The 18,056-nt window shown below is 42.8% G+C and overlaps 1 protein-coding gene across 1 annotated transcript in view; it reads left to right on the top strand.

Annotated features, from left to right (window-relative positions):
• Nucleotides 1–18,056, top strand: part of LOC130186703 (rapamycin-insensitive companion of mTOR-like) — a 35,357-nt gene that overhangs the window by 10,585 nt on the left and 6,716 nt on the right. The window contains exons 12-37 of the mRNA XM_056403969.1: nt 928–1,015; nt 1,108–1,198; nt 1,289–1,355; nt 1,427–1,507; nt 1,595–1,695; nt 1,769–1,934; nt 3,032–3,133; nt 3,320–3,366; nt 3,449–3,584; nt 4,359–4,558; nt 5,438–5,564; nt 6,156–6,320; nt 6,410–6,486; nt 7,172–7,250; nt 7,339–7,448; nt 8,103–8,190; nt 9,859–9,951; nt 10,048–10,154; nt 11,214–11,449; nt 11,523–12,519; nt 12,696–12,873; nt 12,962–13,046; nt 14,267–14,461; nt 14,587–14,745; nt 16,435–16,558; nt 16,644–16,782. Coding sequence (XP_056259944.1) covers nt 928–1,015; nt 1,108–1,198; nt 1,289–1,355; nt 1,427–1,507; nt 1,595–1,695; nt 1,769–1,934; nt 3,032–3,133; nt 3,320–3,366; nt 3,449–3,584; nt 4,359–4,558; nt 5,438–5,564; nt 6,156–6,320; nt 6,410–6,486; nt 7,172–7,250; nt 7,339–7,448; nt 8,103–8,190; nt 9,859–9,951; nt 10,048–10,154; nt 11,214–11,449; nt 11,523–12,519; nt 12,696–12,873; nt 12,962–13,046; nt 14,267–14,461; nt 14,587–14,745; nt 16,435–16,558; nt 16,644–16,782 — 4,038 coding nt within the window. The remainder of the gene's footprint in view (nt 1–927; nt 1,016–1,107; nt 1,199–1,288; nt 1,356–1,426; nt 1,508–1,594; nt 1,696–1,768; nt 1,935–3,031; nt 3,134–3,319; nt 3,367–3,448; nt 3,585–4,358; nt 4,559–5,437; nt 5,565–6,155; nt 6,321–6,409; nt 6,487–7,171; nt 7,251–7,338; nt 7,449–8,102; nt 8,191–9,858; nt 9,952–10,047; nt 10,155–11,213; nt 11,450–11,522; nt 12,520–12,695; nt 12,874–12,961; nt 13,047–14,266; nt 14,462–14,586; nt 14,746–16,434; nt 16,559–16,643; nt 16,783–18,056) is intronic.

Here is an 18,056-nt window from a genome sequence, read left to right as displayed (position 1 = left end):
GAGGAGAGTGGAGGATAAAAGTAGCTCCTGCTTTGACCTACTTTTATTAATGCAGCACTTCAGTCAGAAGGAACTACACCTGACTGAAATGTTGCATTTATAATCACAGGAGCTAATTAACATGCTGTGGATCATTTTTCTCATGAAAGACATAAAAGGGTTGAGTTTTTATTCCCAGTTATAATCATGTGTTCTTCTGACCTGCAGAACTACTGCTTTTCTCTGTTTGAAAACCAGAGTGAGAGTGAGAGAGTCATTTAACTGATGTATAAAAATATCTCTGGCTCTTTTTTACTTGTCACTTTATTGTAAACTCTGTGTTTTTGTCCCTGTCAGGTTCCTGTACCATCTATGACTCAGCGTTTTCAGTGAACTGATTGGTCTGTGGTCAGACTGATCTGATCGTCTCAAATTAACATTTAAGCACAGGTTACCATGGTAATCTACCCCAGTTAAAAGTAAGCCAGCTGGAGTTTCCCCGGTGGCTCACCTGGGGCTGGTTTCACAAAGATATTTCAGATTCGTCTGTAGTGTTGGTCCAGATCAGTCTAATGTTAGTCAGACTGTTTCACAAAATGAAAGACTGACTCATTTTAAGCCAAAAACAAAGACACCTTACCCCCAGGATGATTATCACTATTTTACCACAGAGCAATGAGAAGGGAAAGAGCTTTTAACTTTGCTGCATGTCATCCCCTCTCTCTCTCTCTCTCTCTCTCTCTCTCTCTCTCTCTCTCTCACTGTCCCTATTGTAATAAAGGCAAAAATAACTTAAAAGGGAGCCAGCTTCATGACACAAGAAACCCTGAGTCAAGCCCGTAGATAGCTGGATGGTTCAGGCCTGTGTGACTTTTCTCAGTTTTGTGCAGAACACCTTGTTTGTGTTCGGATCATCGTGCTGACATACGGTGTCTTTCCCCACCACAGAAAGCCTTGTTAGAGGTGCTGTACGATATCTTCCAGCTCGCCATTCCTGTAGTGACCTCAGACTTCAGTGAAGCTCTTACTAGTGTAGGTGGGTGCAGTGACATCACTGTGATCAGCTGCTGTCTTCTGGACTTGTTTGAAGTCACATCAGAAACTGAACTGAAACCGTTTCCTGTTCAGACCCCAGCAGGTTTCAGGACAGCTGGCGGTTCTCTGACGGATTTGTGGCCTCTGAGGCTAAAACGATCCTCCCACATCGATCACGCTCGAGGTGAACACAGTGTATATCTCTCATCATGTGAGCTAAAGCATAAGGATTTAAACTGGTCTCTGTTTTAATCTGGGTCTGGTTCTCCTCCAGACTGGACCTGATGGACAACTACCTGGCTCTGGTGCTGTCTGCCTTCATCAAGAGTGGACTGTTAGAGGTACAGTCATTCATCACAGAGGATTTACCATCCTGTCAGCGTCTGTATCTCACTGTGTCTCACCTCCGCAGGGTCTGGTCGAGGTGATCACAAGCAGCGATGATGCTACGTCCATTCGTGCCACCATCCTGGTGGGAGAAGTCCTCCATCTGGTACGGTCCTCCTCTGCTCCCATGTGCTGATCAGACCAGGAGACTCCTCAGACTCCTTCAGTGTGTAAATGTGATTTTCTCACACAGGCCAACACCATCCTCCCTCAGAGCCACAGCCACTACCTGCACTGCCTACCCACCCTCCTCAACATGGCCACCTCCTTCGATATAGCTCCTGAGAAGAGACTGTGAGTACCTCAGGTTTGATGGAGAGAGAGTCGGTGATGAAAAGCGATGTCTGATGTCAGCTGCTTTTTTCAGGAAGGCGAGTGCTGCAGTCAACTACCTGAAGTGCTTTCATGAGAAGAAGAAGAGAGGAGTCCGACCTCACAGCCTCTACCTGGACCACATCCTCCGCACGTCAGGAGCGCTGCACTACTGTCGAGACCAGACCTACAGACCTCACAGAGACGCGTTCATCGTCAAGGTGCACACCTCATGTCACACACGCCTCACGTCAGACACCTCACGTCAGACACCTCACGTCACACACCTCACGTCACACACACCTCATGTCAGACACCTCACGTCACACACCTCACGAAACACACAGAACATTTCCTTCAGTTCATTAAATCCCTGCAGCATCTGAAGGAGTGATGTGCAATTCAGGTGGGTTGGGTCAAAAAGTGACAAAACTCTCTCTCTCTCTCTCTCTCTCTCTCTCTCTCTCTCTCTCTCTCACTCACTCTCTAGTGCAGCAGATAACTATAATAATCTTTCAAATGTGGATACAAACACCAAATTTGGTATGTTTATCACTCTGGGGCCATTAATTGGAGAAATCTCATTAGCAATTTCAAGATGGCCGCCATTTCTGGCATAGGAAACACATACTTTACCACAGAATTTTAACCACAGGACAGATTTAAATGATTTTACATTTTAATGTTTAGTGTTTTAGCCTGTGAGGATGTCAAATTCATAACTCTTACATTTCTTTGGAGCTTATGTATGTTGTTTACTTGTCTTAACATTAGCTTGCTAGGCTAACTGACTGGTCCCAGGCTAGTTAACAAGCTTTTATGCGATTAATATTGTAATATTTTTGCTGAAATACACTTTCATTTGATTTTTTACAGTGTACTAAATTCCGCCCTGTACATTGTTAGAATGTTAGATTTGACACCGAGATTATTCATGTGAGAAAACAGTGGATGACTTTATTGCAGAAAAAAACATTTTATTGCCAGAAATGGCGGCCATCTTGGATTTTTATTTAAGAGTTTTCTAAGATACCCAAGGAGGATTTATGCCAAGCTTAGCATTTGTATCCACATTTGAAAGATTTCCCTGAAACATGCAGTTATCATGACCATGACATAATGATCATGATTTATCTACAAACCTACTAAACAACATTCTTGTTTAAATAATGAAGATTGCATCTAAAAATCATTAGAAAATAAATACTAATGATAATAATAATAATAATAATAATGATAATATTGACTATATATAACAACAAATCTTTCCTGCTGTGTAACATCAGTGTGTGTGTGTGTGTGTGTGTTTGTCATGTAGGACACTGAGGACTCTCTGATGGCCAACATGAGAGACAGTCACATCCTCAACCACAAGGAGAACCTGGACTGGAACTGGTGCCTTATTGGAACCATTTTAAAGGTGAAACAGAAATACTCATGTAGCTCTGAGCTCTGTATATGATTCCTGTTTCCATCAGACACTGATGCATTTTACTGTTATAAGTCAGAGTGGATGATCGTCTCCTGCCACAGCTGTCATTATAGTATTGCTATTGATTGTAAGAAGCTGTTCATGATGGTAATACTGTTATATTCTTGTCTCTAGTGGCCAAACGTTAGTCTACGCAGCAATAAGGATGAACAGATGCATAAGTAAGTATTTCTGCTGTCACATTTGATTTTCATAAACCTGCTTAGTATGTTAAACTGGGTGTGTGTACTGTTTTGTGTACAGGTTTGTGCGGAGGCTGCTCTTCTTCTTCAAGCCCAGCAGTAAGCTGTACGGCAGCCTGGAGCTGGAGCATCCCAAAGCCAGACAGCTGACTGTGGTCGGCTGTCAGTTCATAGAGTTCCTGCTGGCGTCGGAGGAGGTGAGAGAAAACATGGGCATGTCTCTTACTGCAGACATTCAGGGTCCCCAGATGATGAATCCCACTGACTTTGAGGATCCTCTGACTTTTCATCTAGTTTAGTCTAATTTGAGTGATCATCTAATTTATCAGTGAAATATGTATTGTTTTTTGTACTGACATTCATAGTCCCCATGAGTGGGCCTTTTCCTGCAGTGCCCCCATCAGGTTTTGTGTGAAATTATTGGATGAATTTCCATAAAATCCAGTATACACAGTCATGTCACCCTCACTGAATTAGAATAATTTAGTTTTTTCCATCTAATCATCAGGTCAACATTTGATTTAGTCCAAAACTTTGGTTTAAGACCCAAAACATCAGGCTCAGCTGTACTTTGTGTTTAGTGATAATAATCAAATAAACTAAGTAGTTGAACAATGTCAACACTAAGAACGCTGAACAGCACGGACTCGGCTGTGGACTTTTGTTTGACTTATTTTATTCCTATTTTTTATTAATAGCTTATTTGACTTGGACAATGTTCACTAATCAGCATTAAAAAGAGCCTGCAATAACATTGTTTTTACTTGGTGGAACTTGATACAAGGTGTGAACACAACATTGACGAGGTTATGCTTTCAAAAAAAATTGTTCATACGATTTTTTTGTTCAACATCGCCAGAAGGGAAAAGAGTCTATGGGTGTTCCATATGTCTGCGCTCAATGCCACACTGTTACAGTTGTCACCTTGTAACCTGCACCTGTCTCCTAATCCACTGGTCCTTGTCTGTTAGGATGGCCAGGCGTACTTAGAAGACCTGGTAAAGGACATTGTCCAGTGTCTGTTTTCCTCTCCTGGGCTCAAACCTGACCGCAGTCTGCAGGGCAACGGGCTGCTAACCACTCTCAGCCAACACTACTTCCTCTTCCTGGGCACCCTATCAGCCTACCCGCACGGTGTCAAGATGCTGGAGAAGTGCAGCGTCTTCCAGTGGTGAGGAGCTGTTGTAGAATCTGACGCCTTCACTCTGAGAGTAGCACCTTCTATTGCAATTGGGAGCTGTAGCGTAATATAATTGTGACTGGCCAGGGTGCAAATATTTCTTCTTGCTGTGCATTTCCCAACATAGGACAGGTAACAATGACATTGCTACGGATTTAAATCCCTGATCCCGATCCATAAACAGAAACCTGTACTCACCCATTAGAAGTTCATCCTCCAGGCCCCACGCTCAGCAGAGTCATTACCAACACTGCTCAAGTCCAAACTCCTGACTCTGTTGTTCTCTATTGAGAATATAGCCAATCCAGCTAATGCTAGCCTCCAGCTGCACGTCAACATTAGCTAGCATTCAACGAACTTCAGCTTTTTTCGTAGGTAGTGTAATCTTTATTATAGAGAATGATAAGAAATAAGAATATAAGAAAAACCATATTCTGTTTAGAAAAATAATAATTGCAAAAAAAACATAAATAATACAATACAGAGAGAGAGAGAGAGAGAGAAAATTATATTAAAAATGTAAAAGAAATACACATTATAAGAGTATTAAAAAAACTGAAAGTTAATTCATTAACACAGAGGCTTAAATACACAAGGGAGTCAAAGGTAATAGGGAACAGGTGAAACTGATTGGGGCGGGGCAGGTAATCACATGAGGACAGGAAGTAAAACAACCAAATACACAACAGGGAAGTGGTTAAAAAAAAAAAAAAAAAAACAGGAAGCACAGTTTAGGATGAGCATGTTAGCACTGTCATTGTTAGCATGCCAACATTAGTGTTTAGCTTAAAGCTAAATATGAATGCTGTGACTGAAAATACAGCGTTCACTTTTCCTGTGGTTCTGCTTGTTTCCCTGTTGCTCTGTCAGTCTGTTGAACCTGTGCAGTCTGAAGAACCAGGAGCACCTGCTGAAGCTGACCGTGTCCACGCTGGATTACAGTCGGGACGGTTTGGCTCGAGTCATTCTGTCCAAAATCCTCACGGCCGCCACTGATGTAAGAGTCAACACAGCTCTCTCTGACCACATCAGCCTTCCATGTAACTAGAGGTGTCCTGACAGTTGGTGTAGCCTATGAATCAATATTATGAATCAATCTAAAACATAATAAAAGTGTAAAAAAAAAATAGTAAAAAACGTCTCCGGGCACATAAAAATACTGAAGTACTGCAAACTTAATATCCATACCACATACTGCTGCGGTGGCTAAATGCCAGACCTTTTATTAGACCTAACCCAACTCACTGAGGGAACAGAGTCCAGTTAGTTGATATGTTATATTTGAGTTTGACCAAAATAAATAAATGAAGCTTCTAGGCTCTATGCTACATACATTAGATAATGAATAATAGGTAGTCTGATAATTATGTATGTCCAACCGTTAGCACGCTGAGCTCGACCCAAGTGGTTTGTAGACTAAATAGTATTTTCTGCGTGGTCACGGTGTGCAGACCTTTCTTGACTTCATGCACTTAATCATCTTGGTGCCTGCATCACTGTCCAGGTCGCTCCAGCAGAGATGATTTCTGAAGATACTGAGAGTCTGAATAATCTATATAACATTCTGTCTTGTCTGGGTTGAACGTAGACCTGTAGGCTGTATGCCACCAAGCACCTGCGGGTCCTCCTGCGTGCCAGTGTGGAGTTCTTCAGTAACTGGGGCATTGAACTTCTGGTGACTCAGCTTCATGACCGCAACAAGACCATCTCCATGGAGGCGCTGGACATCCTGGATGAAGCCTGTGAAGACAAGGTGAGGGAGCAAATACACAAAATGCATGAAGCTTTCCTCCTGGGTTTTAAATCACTTGATCATCGATCTTCCTCCATGTTATTCCTCAGGCCATCCTTCATGCACTGACAGAGATGAAACCTGCCGTCACACACCTGGGGGATAAAGGTGTGCTACTGCTGCTAAGGTAAAGCATCTACCCATCTGTGGCTACACTCCCATTCAGACTGGATGTGTCTCTATGACAGGTGGGGTGATGTTATTCTCGTCCTGAAAATGTATGTGGGTAATTTTTCACCTGCACCTCTGTAATATTTACAGCTGTAATGACCTACTGTTTGTCAGTGACCCGGCTGGTTCTCCTGCTGGAGCAGGCAGCGACCTCCAGCGACAGTCAGGGCGGGAGGCATCATGTTCTCATGTTGTCTGTCTGTCCCATTCTCTTGAACGCAATATCTCAGTAATGCCTCGACGAAACTTCTTCAAATTGAACCTAAGGATGAATTGTTAGATTTTGGTGGTAAAAGCTCAAAGGTCAAAGCTGAAGGTCGTGAACTTCACCGTGACATCATAACGTTCTTCCGGCCATTATTCAGTGCTGTAACTCCTGATACGTGGCTGGTTGGTGGAGGAAACAATCACGAGGAGGTGATTCTAGTTTTAAGGTGAAACTCCACCTCCATCTATCCATGACTTTCCTTCTTGTCGACCCTGTCTCTCAAATCTTTTCTCTTTAAATCCTCCTCGTGTGTTTTTCACATTGCCTTGTGTTTGTATTACTTGTTGGCTGAATGGCTTTGTATGTTTTATGTATAGATCTTTGAACTGTTGTTGTCGCTTAAGTGAAATGACCTTGTTTGTGTTGTCACCAGGTTTTTATCTATTCCAAAGGGCTTCTCCTACCTCAGTGACAGAGGATACATCACTAAACAGATGGAGAAATGGCAGAAGGTACATTTCATCCAGTATGACTCTGGTTTTTGCTTCTGACATTAATGAGAGGTTCATGGCTGCTCCGTGCTCCTGTGTGTCCCCGCAGGAGTATAACTTGAAGTACGTGGACATGATAGAGGAGCAGCTGAATGAGGCCCTGACCACATACCGCAAGCCTGTTAACGGAGACAACTATGTACGCCGCAGCAACCAAAGGTGACTCGCCCAGCGCTGTTTACTGTATGTATGGAGTTGTTCTAATGCTGTAGCAGCTTCTACTCCTGGTGTTTCACCATGATAACAGCCATTATTACAGGTCTTCTGTTTTTCCTTCCGCATCACACTAATGCACAAGCATCACAGTCATCACAGTTTGCAACCCTGTTCACTGACGTTTTTCCCATTGATCTGGAAGATCTTTGGAACTTTAAAAGTCACCAAGATCATTTGATACAAAGTTTGAATCAACTCGGCCGGCTCAGCATTTTTACACCTCCAAGACGCAGGTGTGTTTTTCAGTTGTCCGTCTGTCCATCCCGTTCATGTGAACTTCTGCAGATTTGACACCAACATTCACTTGGACTCAAGGATGAACTGATTTGATTTTTGTGGTCAAAGGTCAAAGTTCAAGGTCACTGTGACATCTTAATGTTCTGCACAAACACTTCTGGCCATTATTCAATGCTGTAACAACCACAAGGGAGTAATTCTACCACAGAGCATGAATTGGAGTTAATTGCTTGATTGCACCCTGCAGTACATCTGTGTGGATGTATGTTTCCCCACTCATGTATTCAGGTTCATCTATATAAAGAATTGTTGTAACTTTATAGGAACTTCTTACCTCTTTACTCCTGTGTTCTATGGCAGGTCACAAAGGCCAAATGTTTACCTTCCTGTGCACTTGTATGGTCAACTGGTCCATGAAAAGACCGGCTGTCAGCTGCTTGAAGCCCAGGTGAGTTCATCTGGCCACATAAAGCATATGACTCACCAGGTTAGTCGTTCACTCATCTACACTGCTTGCAGCAGGATTGTGAATCCAGACGGCTCAAACCTTGTTTTATACTGGGCTTCTTATCTGAACCATGATATTGCTTCACTGGATGACACATACAAAACACCCCCTCCACACCCACACACACGCACAAAGTAAGTAAACAAGTAAGTGAATATAATAAAATAAAGATACAAGAAGTAACATATATTTTACAATATTAAAAAAAAGGATTAACTTAAGTTCAAGAGAGACTATCCTAGTTGTTAGGGTCCATCAGAGACAGTATTGTTATGAGTAAGGGTTCTCATGGAAATCTAGCTCCTCTGCCACATATCTCAGAAAAGAGTTGATGGAATTTACCAGGTGAATTTACCTAGCCTCATATAATATAAAATATTCTATTCCACTGTGTATGATTTGGAGGAATTACATCCTTCCATAGAATTAGGTGATGGGCGCTTTCTGTATGAACTTTGAAAAAGTGGTTGTTAAATCGAAAATGGACTTGCACTTATATAGCGCCTTTATAGTCTTACTGACCACTCAAAGTGCTTTACAATATTTGCCACATTCACCCATTCACTCACATTCATACATCACACTGATGGAACAGCCATCAGGGGCAATGTGGGGTTCAGTATCTTGCCCACGAATACTTCAACCCGCTCTACCTCCTGAGCCAAAGCCGCCCCAGGAACATGTTGAACATGAATGTGCCCTGATGTACTTATTTCTGTCAAACTTCAATTAATTTTTGACCCAAATGCAGACACACATGAAGGCAGACAGGTACTTTAATAATCTTAACAAAAGTCAAAACCTACAAGCAGGCAGGATGATCAATCCAACAAGGACTGAGGGAAACACAGAGACTGAAGGGCAACAGCACACAGGTGCAACACATTAGGCTGCAGCAGGTAACCAAATACCATCTGCCTCTTTACTTTCAAACGGTCCAATAGCTACATGTCTAAAAAATATGAATACTTCTAATCTAATTAATAATGATTTCTGAAATGATTTAAGTGAAACTCAGCTTATTTTTATGAAATGTTAGTTCATCATTATTATTGTTAGAGATCTATGGGTGTACATTTTTATTTCTAAATGCCCAAAAGACTGTGTCTTCATGTCACTTTTCCTGTTGTCACCGTCCCCTGCCTCTAAAGCTAGCAAGCTCAACAACTGCTACCAGATTTAGCCAGTTAGCTCCTGTTAGCCACAGCAACAACAATGTCAAAGTAGCTGTGAATCAATCAGTTAGCACAGAAACTAACACCTCCTTTTATTCATTCACATTTAGGCTGTGTATGCTTCTAACTAACTACCTAGCTGGCTAACTAGTTAGGTGTGGGTTTGGAGCTTGGTTTAGACACAGTGTTAACTGTAGCAGCTAATTTAGCTGGTTAATTCAGCAGTGTTTTGATTCCACAGATGTTCCTCAGAGAAAGACACAACTCTGCAAAGAGTGAAAACACTGCCATCCTGTGTGGTAACCCAAGCTAACAGGAGCTAGCTAACACTGCTAACACCGTCTCTTCACTTTGTTTCTTAGTAATAAACCAGGCTCATTTATATATTTTAGGAGGATGTGGTGTCAGTTCTTCTTTCTTCTTCTTCCCTCAGAACGTGGTTCCCGATTTAAGCTTCAGTGTTCGATCTCCAGTCCTGGACAAGTGGGAGGGAATCAAACAACTGAAGGCAGCACTTTGGGCTTTGGTCAGTATTTCCAATTCTGTTATTATCTAAAGAAAATATACTATTTTAATTGAAGGAAATCAACGGCTGGTTTTTACGTGTTGTCTTTTCTTACAGGGAAACATAGGCTCATCAAACTGGGGTCTGAACCTGCTGCTGGAGGAGAGGGTGATCCCTGACATCGTGGCTCTGGCCCACCACTGTGAGGTCCTGTCCATTCGAGGGTAGGACTCAGCTCACTGGACAAAAACAAAGATGCTTCTCCAAACCTCATTCATTTGCTGCAGCTAGAGTGGGGTCAATATAGTATATACAGTATAGTAATACGTCAAACAAATATGCTAAACAGAAAAATAAAGCCACTTACTTGATGAAAAATAATGCTAGGTAATGAGTGGCTGAGTGTAATGTAAGCCAGGGTGACGTCACACAGCAGCAGGATCAATATGTTTGTGTGTCAGGTGCTGTGTACGTTTTATGCACAACATCTCTCTTCATTCATTATTCAAGTATCTGACATGGCAACAGCATTAGTCAGTAATTAATGCAGCAGACAGGTAAACGTACACACAGGTTCCTTAGCATGAGTCCTGACCTCCATTAGAGCTGTGTAGACTGTGTTCTACTACAATGTCTCCCACATAAACAGGAGAATACTGAGTTATAACTTAACAGTCTGATGTGTGTGGAGGTCCGTGTACTATATATTGAGAACTGCTTTCACAGCTGCACTGCAACCCTGAACTTTCAGCAGACTTCACTGTGCCAGCTCCTGACTACAAAGTACTATCTCCTGCTGTGTGCTACATGTGTGAAGGGGGAATTGTCTGGAGTTCATGGCTCTACAGTTTGTGTCCTGCTACCTACAGATGGCTGCAGTGTAATGAACTGAAGAAGCTTTTCATACAGTATGAAGCAGCTGTTGACAACAGATCAGATTCATTTATAGATAAACACAGACTGATTTAACCACATTAAATGCTACTTTTTGATGCTGATATAAAAGTATCTGCTTGTGGGAAAAAGTAAAACAGTTTACTTCTATTTTTATTTCAATAATTGCTGAGGATTTCAGGAAAATAAACTTTCATAACCCTGCTGGTGCTCACTGTTGCACCACCACAACAATCAGGCACATAAACTGATGAATATTGAAAATTAGAATCTACAGCTCTGTGGTTAAAATCAAATTTCATTAAGGTATATTTCAGAAAAGTAATGACATTAAAATCAGAGCTGTAGTTGTGATGTAATGAGATGCCACTTCTGTGGTTTCTGTGCAGGACGTGTCTGTACGTGCTGGGTCTCATCAGTAAGACGAGGCAGGGCTGCGACACATTGAAGCAGCAGGGCTGGGACGCTGTGAGGCACAGCCGTGGTACACTGTGGCCCGTGGTGCTGGAGGAGCTGGAGCCGCAGTCCAAACCCCACAACCTGCTGTCCTCTGTCCCCGGTGTCTTCCGGATGAATGAGCCCACCGGCTCCGGGCTCAACAACGAGACAACCAACTTACAACCCAGTGAGTCCAAACCCTCCAGTGAAGTCAAACTGTGATCTGATTGCTTTGATAACTGCCTCTGTGCTGTTTACAGGTGTGTATAATCTGGATGATGAGAAGCTGGTAGAAGGCTGTGACTTCTCAGAGGAGTTGTCATTGTACATGTGCCCTAAACTGATGAAGGACCGAGGTCCTTTCAACATGCTGGCATCTAGCCGCTTCCGCAACCGCCTTCTCCACTCACTGTCTCTACCCGGGAAGAAGTCTCGCACCAGCCAGTACCCTAAAGGCAGCAGCCAAGGAGGAGGGCCGGATGGAAAGCAGGGGCTGAAACCTTCCAGCTTATCATTTGCAGCAGCAGATTTTCTCCCTATTTACAACACCAGTCCCTCAGGTGAGAAGGAGAATAAAGCCACAGAGAATGGTGGGAGCACACCCAGCATCGGGGAGGGGGAACTGGACGCGTCAGGGGTCCGCACAGGTGAGAACCGGCAGAGCAGCTATGAGCGTCTGGCTGAGGATGGGCCTTCAGGAGGCGGTGGAGCCCAGTTCAAAAGCCGCAGCCAGAGCTTTAACACAGACACCACCACCAGTGGCATCAGCTCCATGAGCTCCAGCCCCTCCAGGGAGACCCTGCCCCCCACCACAGACGCAGACTGTGTCAGCCTCAACACTGTGATAAGTGCCCAGACCGTCCAGAACACGCACTCTCTGACACCCCAGCCCTGCTCCACACCGCTCTCCATTCCCAAGTCCCTCTCTGCCTCTCTCATACCCCCAGGCTCCTCCCACACCTTGCCCCGCCGAGCCCAGTCCCTCAGGTCTCCCTCAGCCACCGCCCTGAGCAGCTTAGCCGACTGCAGCCTCATGTGCTCCGGCTCCAGAGAGGCGCTGGGATATGCCACCCACAACGGCTGCACAAGTCCTCGGGACGCTCTGGGCTACGCCACGCTCAGGAGGCTGCAGCACCAACGCATTCAGCCCTCCCTGTCCCACAGTGAAGCCCTGGCCTCCCCAGCCAAAGACATACTCTTCACTGATGCCATCACCATGAACACAAACAGCCCGGATTCCAGACTCACTTCTCGAAGGTATTTACCAGCTGATACTAATTTCATTTACACAACCTGAGCGAACACACACAAAAAATAATTTTAAGAAAATATTGTATTTACCAATATGTTGAATAAAGTCTCTCAAGGAAACAATATGAATAGGTTTAATGTAGATTTTTAGTACATGTAATTGATCCTGTGACCTGGTTCAGATTTCTGAAAGCTCTGAGCTTTGCGTCTCTGGATAACGAAGACCTGCTGAGCCCAATCAACCAGACCACGCTGCAGCGCTCCTCCTCTCTGCGCTCCATCGTGTCCACTGCCACCTGTGGCTCCTCTGTCGACTACATAGGCCTCGCCTTGCCTGTCAACATCAGCAACATGTTCCAGGTATGGCTGATAATCTGTAAGAGTGCATTTCGTTGGTTCTCGTCTGAGATTTCCTGAACTAAGGGATTTTTTTCTTGGATTCCTTCAGATTAAAGAAACAGTTTATTTCCAAAAGAAGACGAGTCCACCGTCTGAGGACCACTCTGCTAAAGTCTCCTCTGGAGACTCTGATGGTGAGAATTACCACCTACACTCAGCACTGTCAGATTTACACTCAACTTGACCATTTTCTTTCTGTCTAAATGTTGCTGTGATTTCAGCATGTTAATGCAGTACAGCTGAATGACGGAGGGTCAGGTATTGGCCACTCATAAGATATGTATGAAACAGATTTAGATCTTCCCATTAAGCTTTCTTGAATTGCACCTAGAAGGAATCTTGATTCTCAGTTCAGGTAAGACTGGACCTGCAAAACATTTCAGGTTGGTGTGCAGTCCAAGCCGCCTACATCCAACAGCAGCCGAAGTTCTTTGGACTTAGTAAGAGCAAACAGATAAAATGCCCAAATCCCCAACTGTTCCAGGTTGCTTGGGACTATTATTGCTGGTGGATGGGCGGACTGTTTTTTTTAAGCACTCACAGCTGCTTGTATCATTTTGACAGAGAAAGTTTCTGAAGCAGTTTGACAAGTAAATGAAACGTTGTTGGCAGATAACGGATTAATGTCTCTGTGATTGTCACAAATGAGCAGTGTTTTTCAATGTATCTATATTTCCACATTTATGTACTTTTGTCATTTTCATATTTGTTGTTATAGTAATAGTTTAGATGGGCCGCTGCTCACTTCCACTGTGGCTTAACTTCCATATTTGCGTTGTGGCTTTTGCATTTGTTTTAGCTTAATTTGCATTTGTGTTGTTGCGTTAGCATTTTTGCTGTGGCCTTTGTACTCGTGTTGTAGCTTTTGTATTTGTGTTGTGGCTTTTACATTCATGTTTTGGCTTCTGCATTGTGTTGACCTGTCTGGGTCTCTATACAGCAGCAGTAAATAATCACGAGAGTCACGGGATAAAATAATGATGATGATAGTGATGATACATTTTATGACAAAGTTCTTGCAATCAATTTGTCATAATTTCATAATTAATTAAGCACATAAGAGATGATTTCGTAGATGAATATAGTCTGCACTTATATATGTATATACATGTTGTTTAGGTTGATGGATGTGGGTCGATGTGGGTTTTTTTAACATATTTCAGTTCATTATCTGTCATATGAAATTGTCTCAGTTGTTTATATCTACAAAGGTCCTTGTCAAATGACTTGAGTTGACCACTGAATATTTGATGTACAGTCGATGTTCAGACGGCTCTTTAAAGCCTTTTTCTGTTGGAGATGGCACTTTAGAGCGCCTCAGCATCTTTTTAGCGTCTGCTGCGTGTGTGCTCAGGCTCCAATGATGGGCGTGGGCCAGCGAGGCTTCGCTCTCAGCTCAGCATCACCGAGCTGATGGCGGTGAGCCGCGAGGAACAACAGCTGATGCTGGGCTCAGAGGAGACGGGTCTGCAGGAGCACAGTGACAACAACTGCCTGTACTGTGCTGGACTGTCCATGCTCGGATTCAACTCTCAACATGGCAACTCAGGTGATTTCCTGTTTCGGGTTAAATGAAACACACAACAGATGTTAGACACTTACAGTATCTGAATAAACTGCAATCAATGTGGTTTTGTTATGATCTAGTGGAACTCCTTTCACCCTCTTCCTCAGATCTAACAGAGGTGAGCCCGTTATCTGAGTGGTGCAGTCCGGCTCCAGCAAACAATCTGGAGGTCATGGTCCAAGCCAAGCTGTCAGGGGTGTCTGGATTCAGTGACACTGTGTCCCAGGGATCTGGGGGGAGTGGTCACAGCACAGAACTTGTTTTGGGTACGTGCTTGTAAATGATGTGATAGTAGATAATGCTGTCCATCCTGTCTGTCCTCAGAATCAGCAGCTGTCAGGATGTTCTCTGCAGCCAGCATCATGTCTTGCATCTGTGTGCAAAAGAAAACACAGTGATGCTGTTATGTACAGATAACATGCAGCCTCTGTAATGGACACTGTGCCCCTCATTTCCACGGAGCCTATTTCTTTGTGGGTTTTATTGTGACGTGAAGAATTATTGTAGTTATTTTGTGCTTCATTCATTTTGGTAGTTATGTTTAGTCCGCTCCTCTAAACTTTTACGTAAGGTGAAAGTGCAGTCATGTCAGATTAACTAGGTAGAAAACTGTATACAGTATATATATAGTATATATAGTCAGTATTCAGACCCCTTCACTTTTGGCACTTTATAGTGTAGTAGGTTTAATTTAATTTAATTTTAAATGGATAAAATTACCATTGTTGCTCATTAATCTACTCTCAATAACCCATAAAGACAAAGTAAAAACATGTTTTTAGAACTTTTTGCAAATGTGTTAAAAATCGAAAACTGAACTCTCTCATTTGCAAAAGTATTCAGACTCTTTGCTGAAGCTCCACACTGTGGTCTGCTGCTTCCTGTTTGCTTTAATTATTCTAGAGATGAGTCTGGAAGTTGATAGAGTCCACCTGTGGTACACTGAATGGATTGGACCGAGTTTAGAGAGACACACACCTGTGTATATCAGGTCCCACAGTTGACACTGCAGGTCAGAACAACATGAAGTCCAGTGAACTTTCTGTAGACCTCTGTCCACCATCAAACTGTAGTGAAGAAAGATATAAAACCAATTCTAAACCTCTTAGTGTTCCTAGGAGAATAGTGGGAACAATAACTGTGAAATGGAAGAAGTCTGGAACCAGGACTCTTCTCAGCAGCAGGGCCAGGGAGGCTGGTCAGAACTGAGGGAAGGATGAATGCAGCCAAATACAGAGAGGTCCTTGAAGAAAACTGATCCATAGTGCACTTTCAGCACAACAATGACCCCTGATGACAACGCTGGAGTGTCGTCCAGCCAAAGTCCAGACTTAAACCCCACAGAACATCTGTGGAGAGACCTGAAGATGACGGTTCACAGAGCTGCAGAGGATCAGCAGGAAGAATGAAATAAACTGCCTGAATCCAGGTGTGAAGCTGCAACAGCTGCTGAAGGAGCTTCTACAAAGAACTGAATTAAGAGTCTAAGACAAATATGTTTCCACTCTGTCAGATTATCGTCTGTAGATTGATGGGCAATTGTGTCCATTTAAATTACATGCAAAGAGTGAAGGGGTCTGAATACATTCTGAAGTTTACTGTATGTTGATTTCATTCTTGAACCACAGCAGTATAATACATCCACAAGTGTTTGAACTAATTACTTTCATCTGACGTTATATAAAATGGTGAAATGATATTTCAACAGTCTTTTTTATTTGGTCAGCAGGTGGCGCTGTAATCTATACATATTTGTCAAAGAAGAGATGAGGTCTGGATTTAATTAGTCCCAAATTTAAAGAAATTAACTGATTATTACAAACAAGTTTACAATAAATGTTTTTGTTATTGGTGGATAAAGCTTGTCGTTATCAAATTGGTTCCGGCCCTGAAATTCCGTATCGATGCATCTCATGTTTCAGATCATTGTTTCATATTCCTTTGTACCTCGGCAGGGGTGAAGTCCATCCCAGAGGACGCGCCGGCCGGCAGGGTCCTGCTGAGGAAGGAGGTGCTTCGTCTGGTCATCAACCTCAGCTCCTCTGTGGGGACCAAAAACCACGAGACCAGCCTGTTAACGTGAGGCTGAAGCCGTCCTCGAACCTCTCTGTACAGTGTTTACATCCAGCCTGTTCTGATCTGTTGGGTAAATGTTCTCTTGTAGGATCAAGGAGAAGTTCCCCTATGCATTCGATGACATCTGTCTATATTCAGAGGTGTCCTATCTGCTGGCTCACTGTATGTTCCGACTGCCCTCACGCCGCTTCATTCAGGAGCTCTTCCAAGACGTTCCCTTTATACCAGTAAGCACTTCTTATACTTTTCACCATGACCCCAATTAGTAGAAAGTAGTTATATTCATAAGTTACAACAGTTGGTACACAACCAGATTTAAGTCAGCCGAAACCATGTTTCTGCATAAAGTGCATTTAAATAAACCAGTGGTTGGTTTTTAAAGACAGACTACATTCAGCTGCATGGAGCCATTCAAACTCAACAAGATCTGACTCTCACAAGACAAGAGGCTGGGATACTGACTTTTCACTGTCCTTTGTAACTTAAGTTAATATGGGTTAAGAAGTAATGTCATTTACCATTGTTAATATTACAGATAGTGGAAGGACCCGTCACCTTTCCAATGTTGGCCATTTTCTGTAATAGTCACACCCACTTCATGCTATGATTGGCCCGATGTGAGAGGAGCTAGACACTGAACTTCTTTTTCAGTCAGAGCTAAAAAAAAAAGAACTTACTGCTAAGCTAACTAACTAGCATGTAAACAACTGCTGACTTATTTAAAGTCTCTTAAAGGAGCAGAGAGCTCTGGCTACTGGAACAGAACTAGTGTAAGTTTAAATGTACAGCAGGTAGTTAGACTGTGTGATGAAGAAAACAGTGACTTTAACTGCGTTCAGACAGAGCAGCAACAAACTCGACCAGTAACAGAAAGTGACGCCACACTGACGTCAGCAGGTGAACGGACACTAACTGTGTCACTGAAAAGACCTTTAACTGCAGTAGAAGTAAAATCACTGTGTAAACATGTTCTCAGATAAAACTACAATAGAAGTGAGTTAAAATGTCTCTGAGTAAACGTGTTACGTGGTTACATTTTAAAAGGGGAGGGGTAAAATATGTTTTATTATTATGATAAAACTATGACATCAAAGAGCATCTTTAGGCTGCCAGGTGAATCAGTTCACAGGTGAGGAGCACATAGAAAGCAACCAATTAGTTCCAGTCAGGCTCTTTGCAGTGGAGCTGTATTACAACTTACTGAGGTGTTTCTGTTATTTAGCCTACTTTCACTGATTATAAAGGGGTGGACAAAATAACAGAGACACCTGGACGCCACAGCGAGAGTCTTTATGTAGTAGTAGTTTTGTGTTAACATATCATTTATCAGTCTCCTTCATTACTAATAATCAGTATTGTATCAGCCCTGAAAAAAACATATCGGTCGACACCTACTAAAAAGCACTACAGTGATTTAGCTTTGCACTTCCTCAAAGTTCAGCATATATTTTTAACAGTATTGTGTTTGATATAGTTTGAAATTCCATTGTTATTTGTATGT

This window comes from Seriola aureovittata, chromosome 18, assembly GCF_021018895.1.
Source record: "Seriola aureovittata isolate HTS-2021-v1 ecotype China chromosome 18, ASM2101889v1, whole genome shotgun sequence".
NCBI lineage: Eukaryota > Metazoa > Chordata > Actinopteri > Carangiformes > Carangidae > Seriola > Seriola aureovittata.
This window is presented reverse-complemented; position numbering and strand designations above follow the sequence as displayed.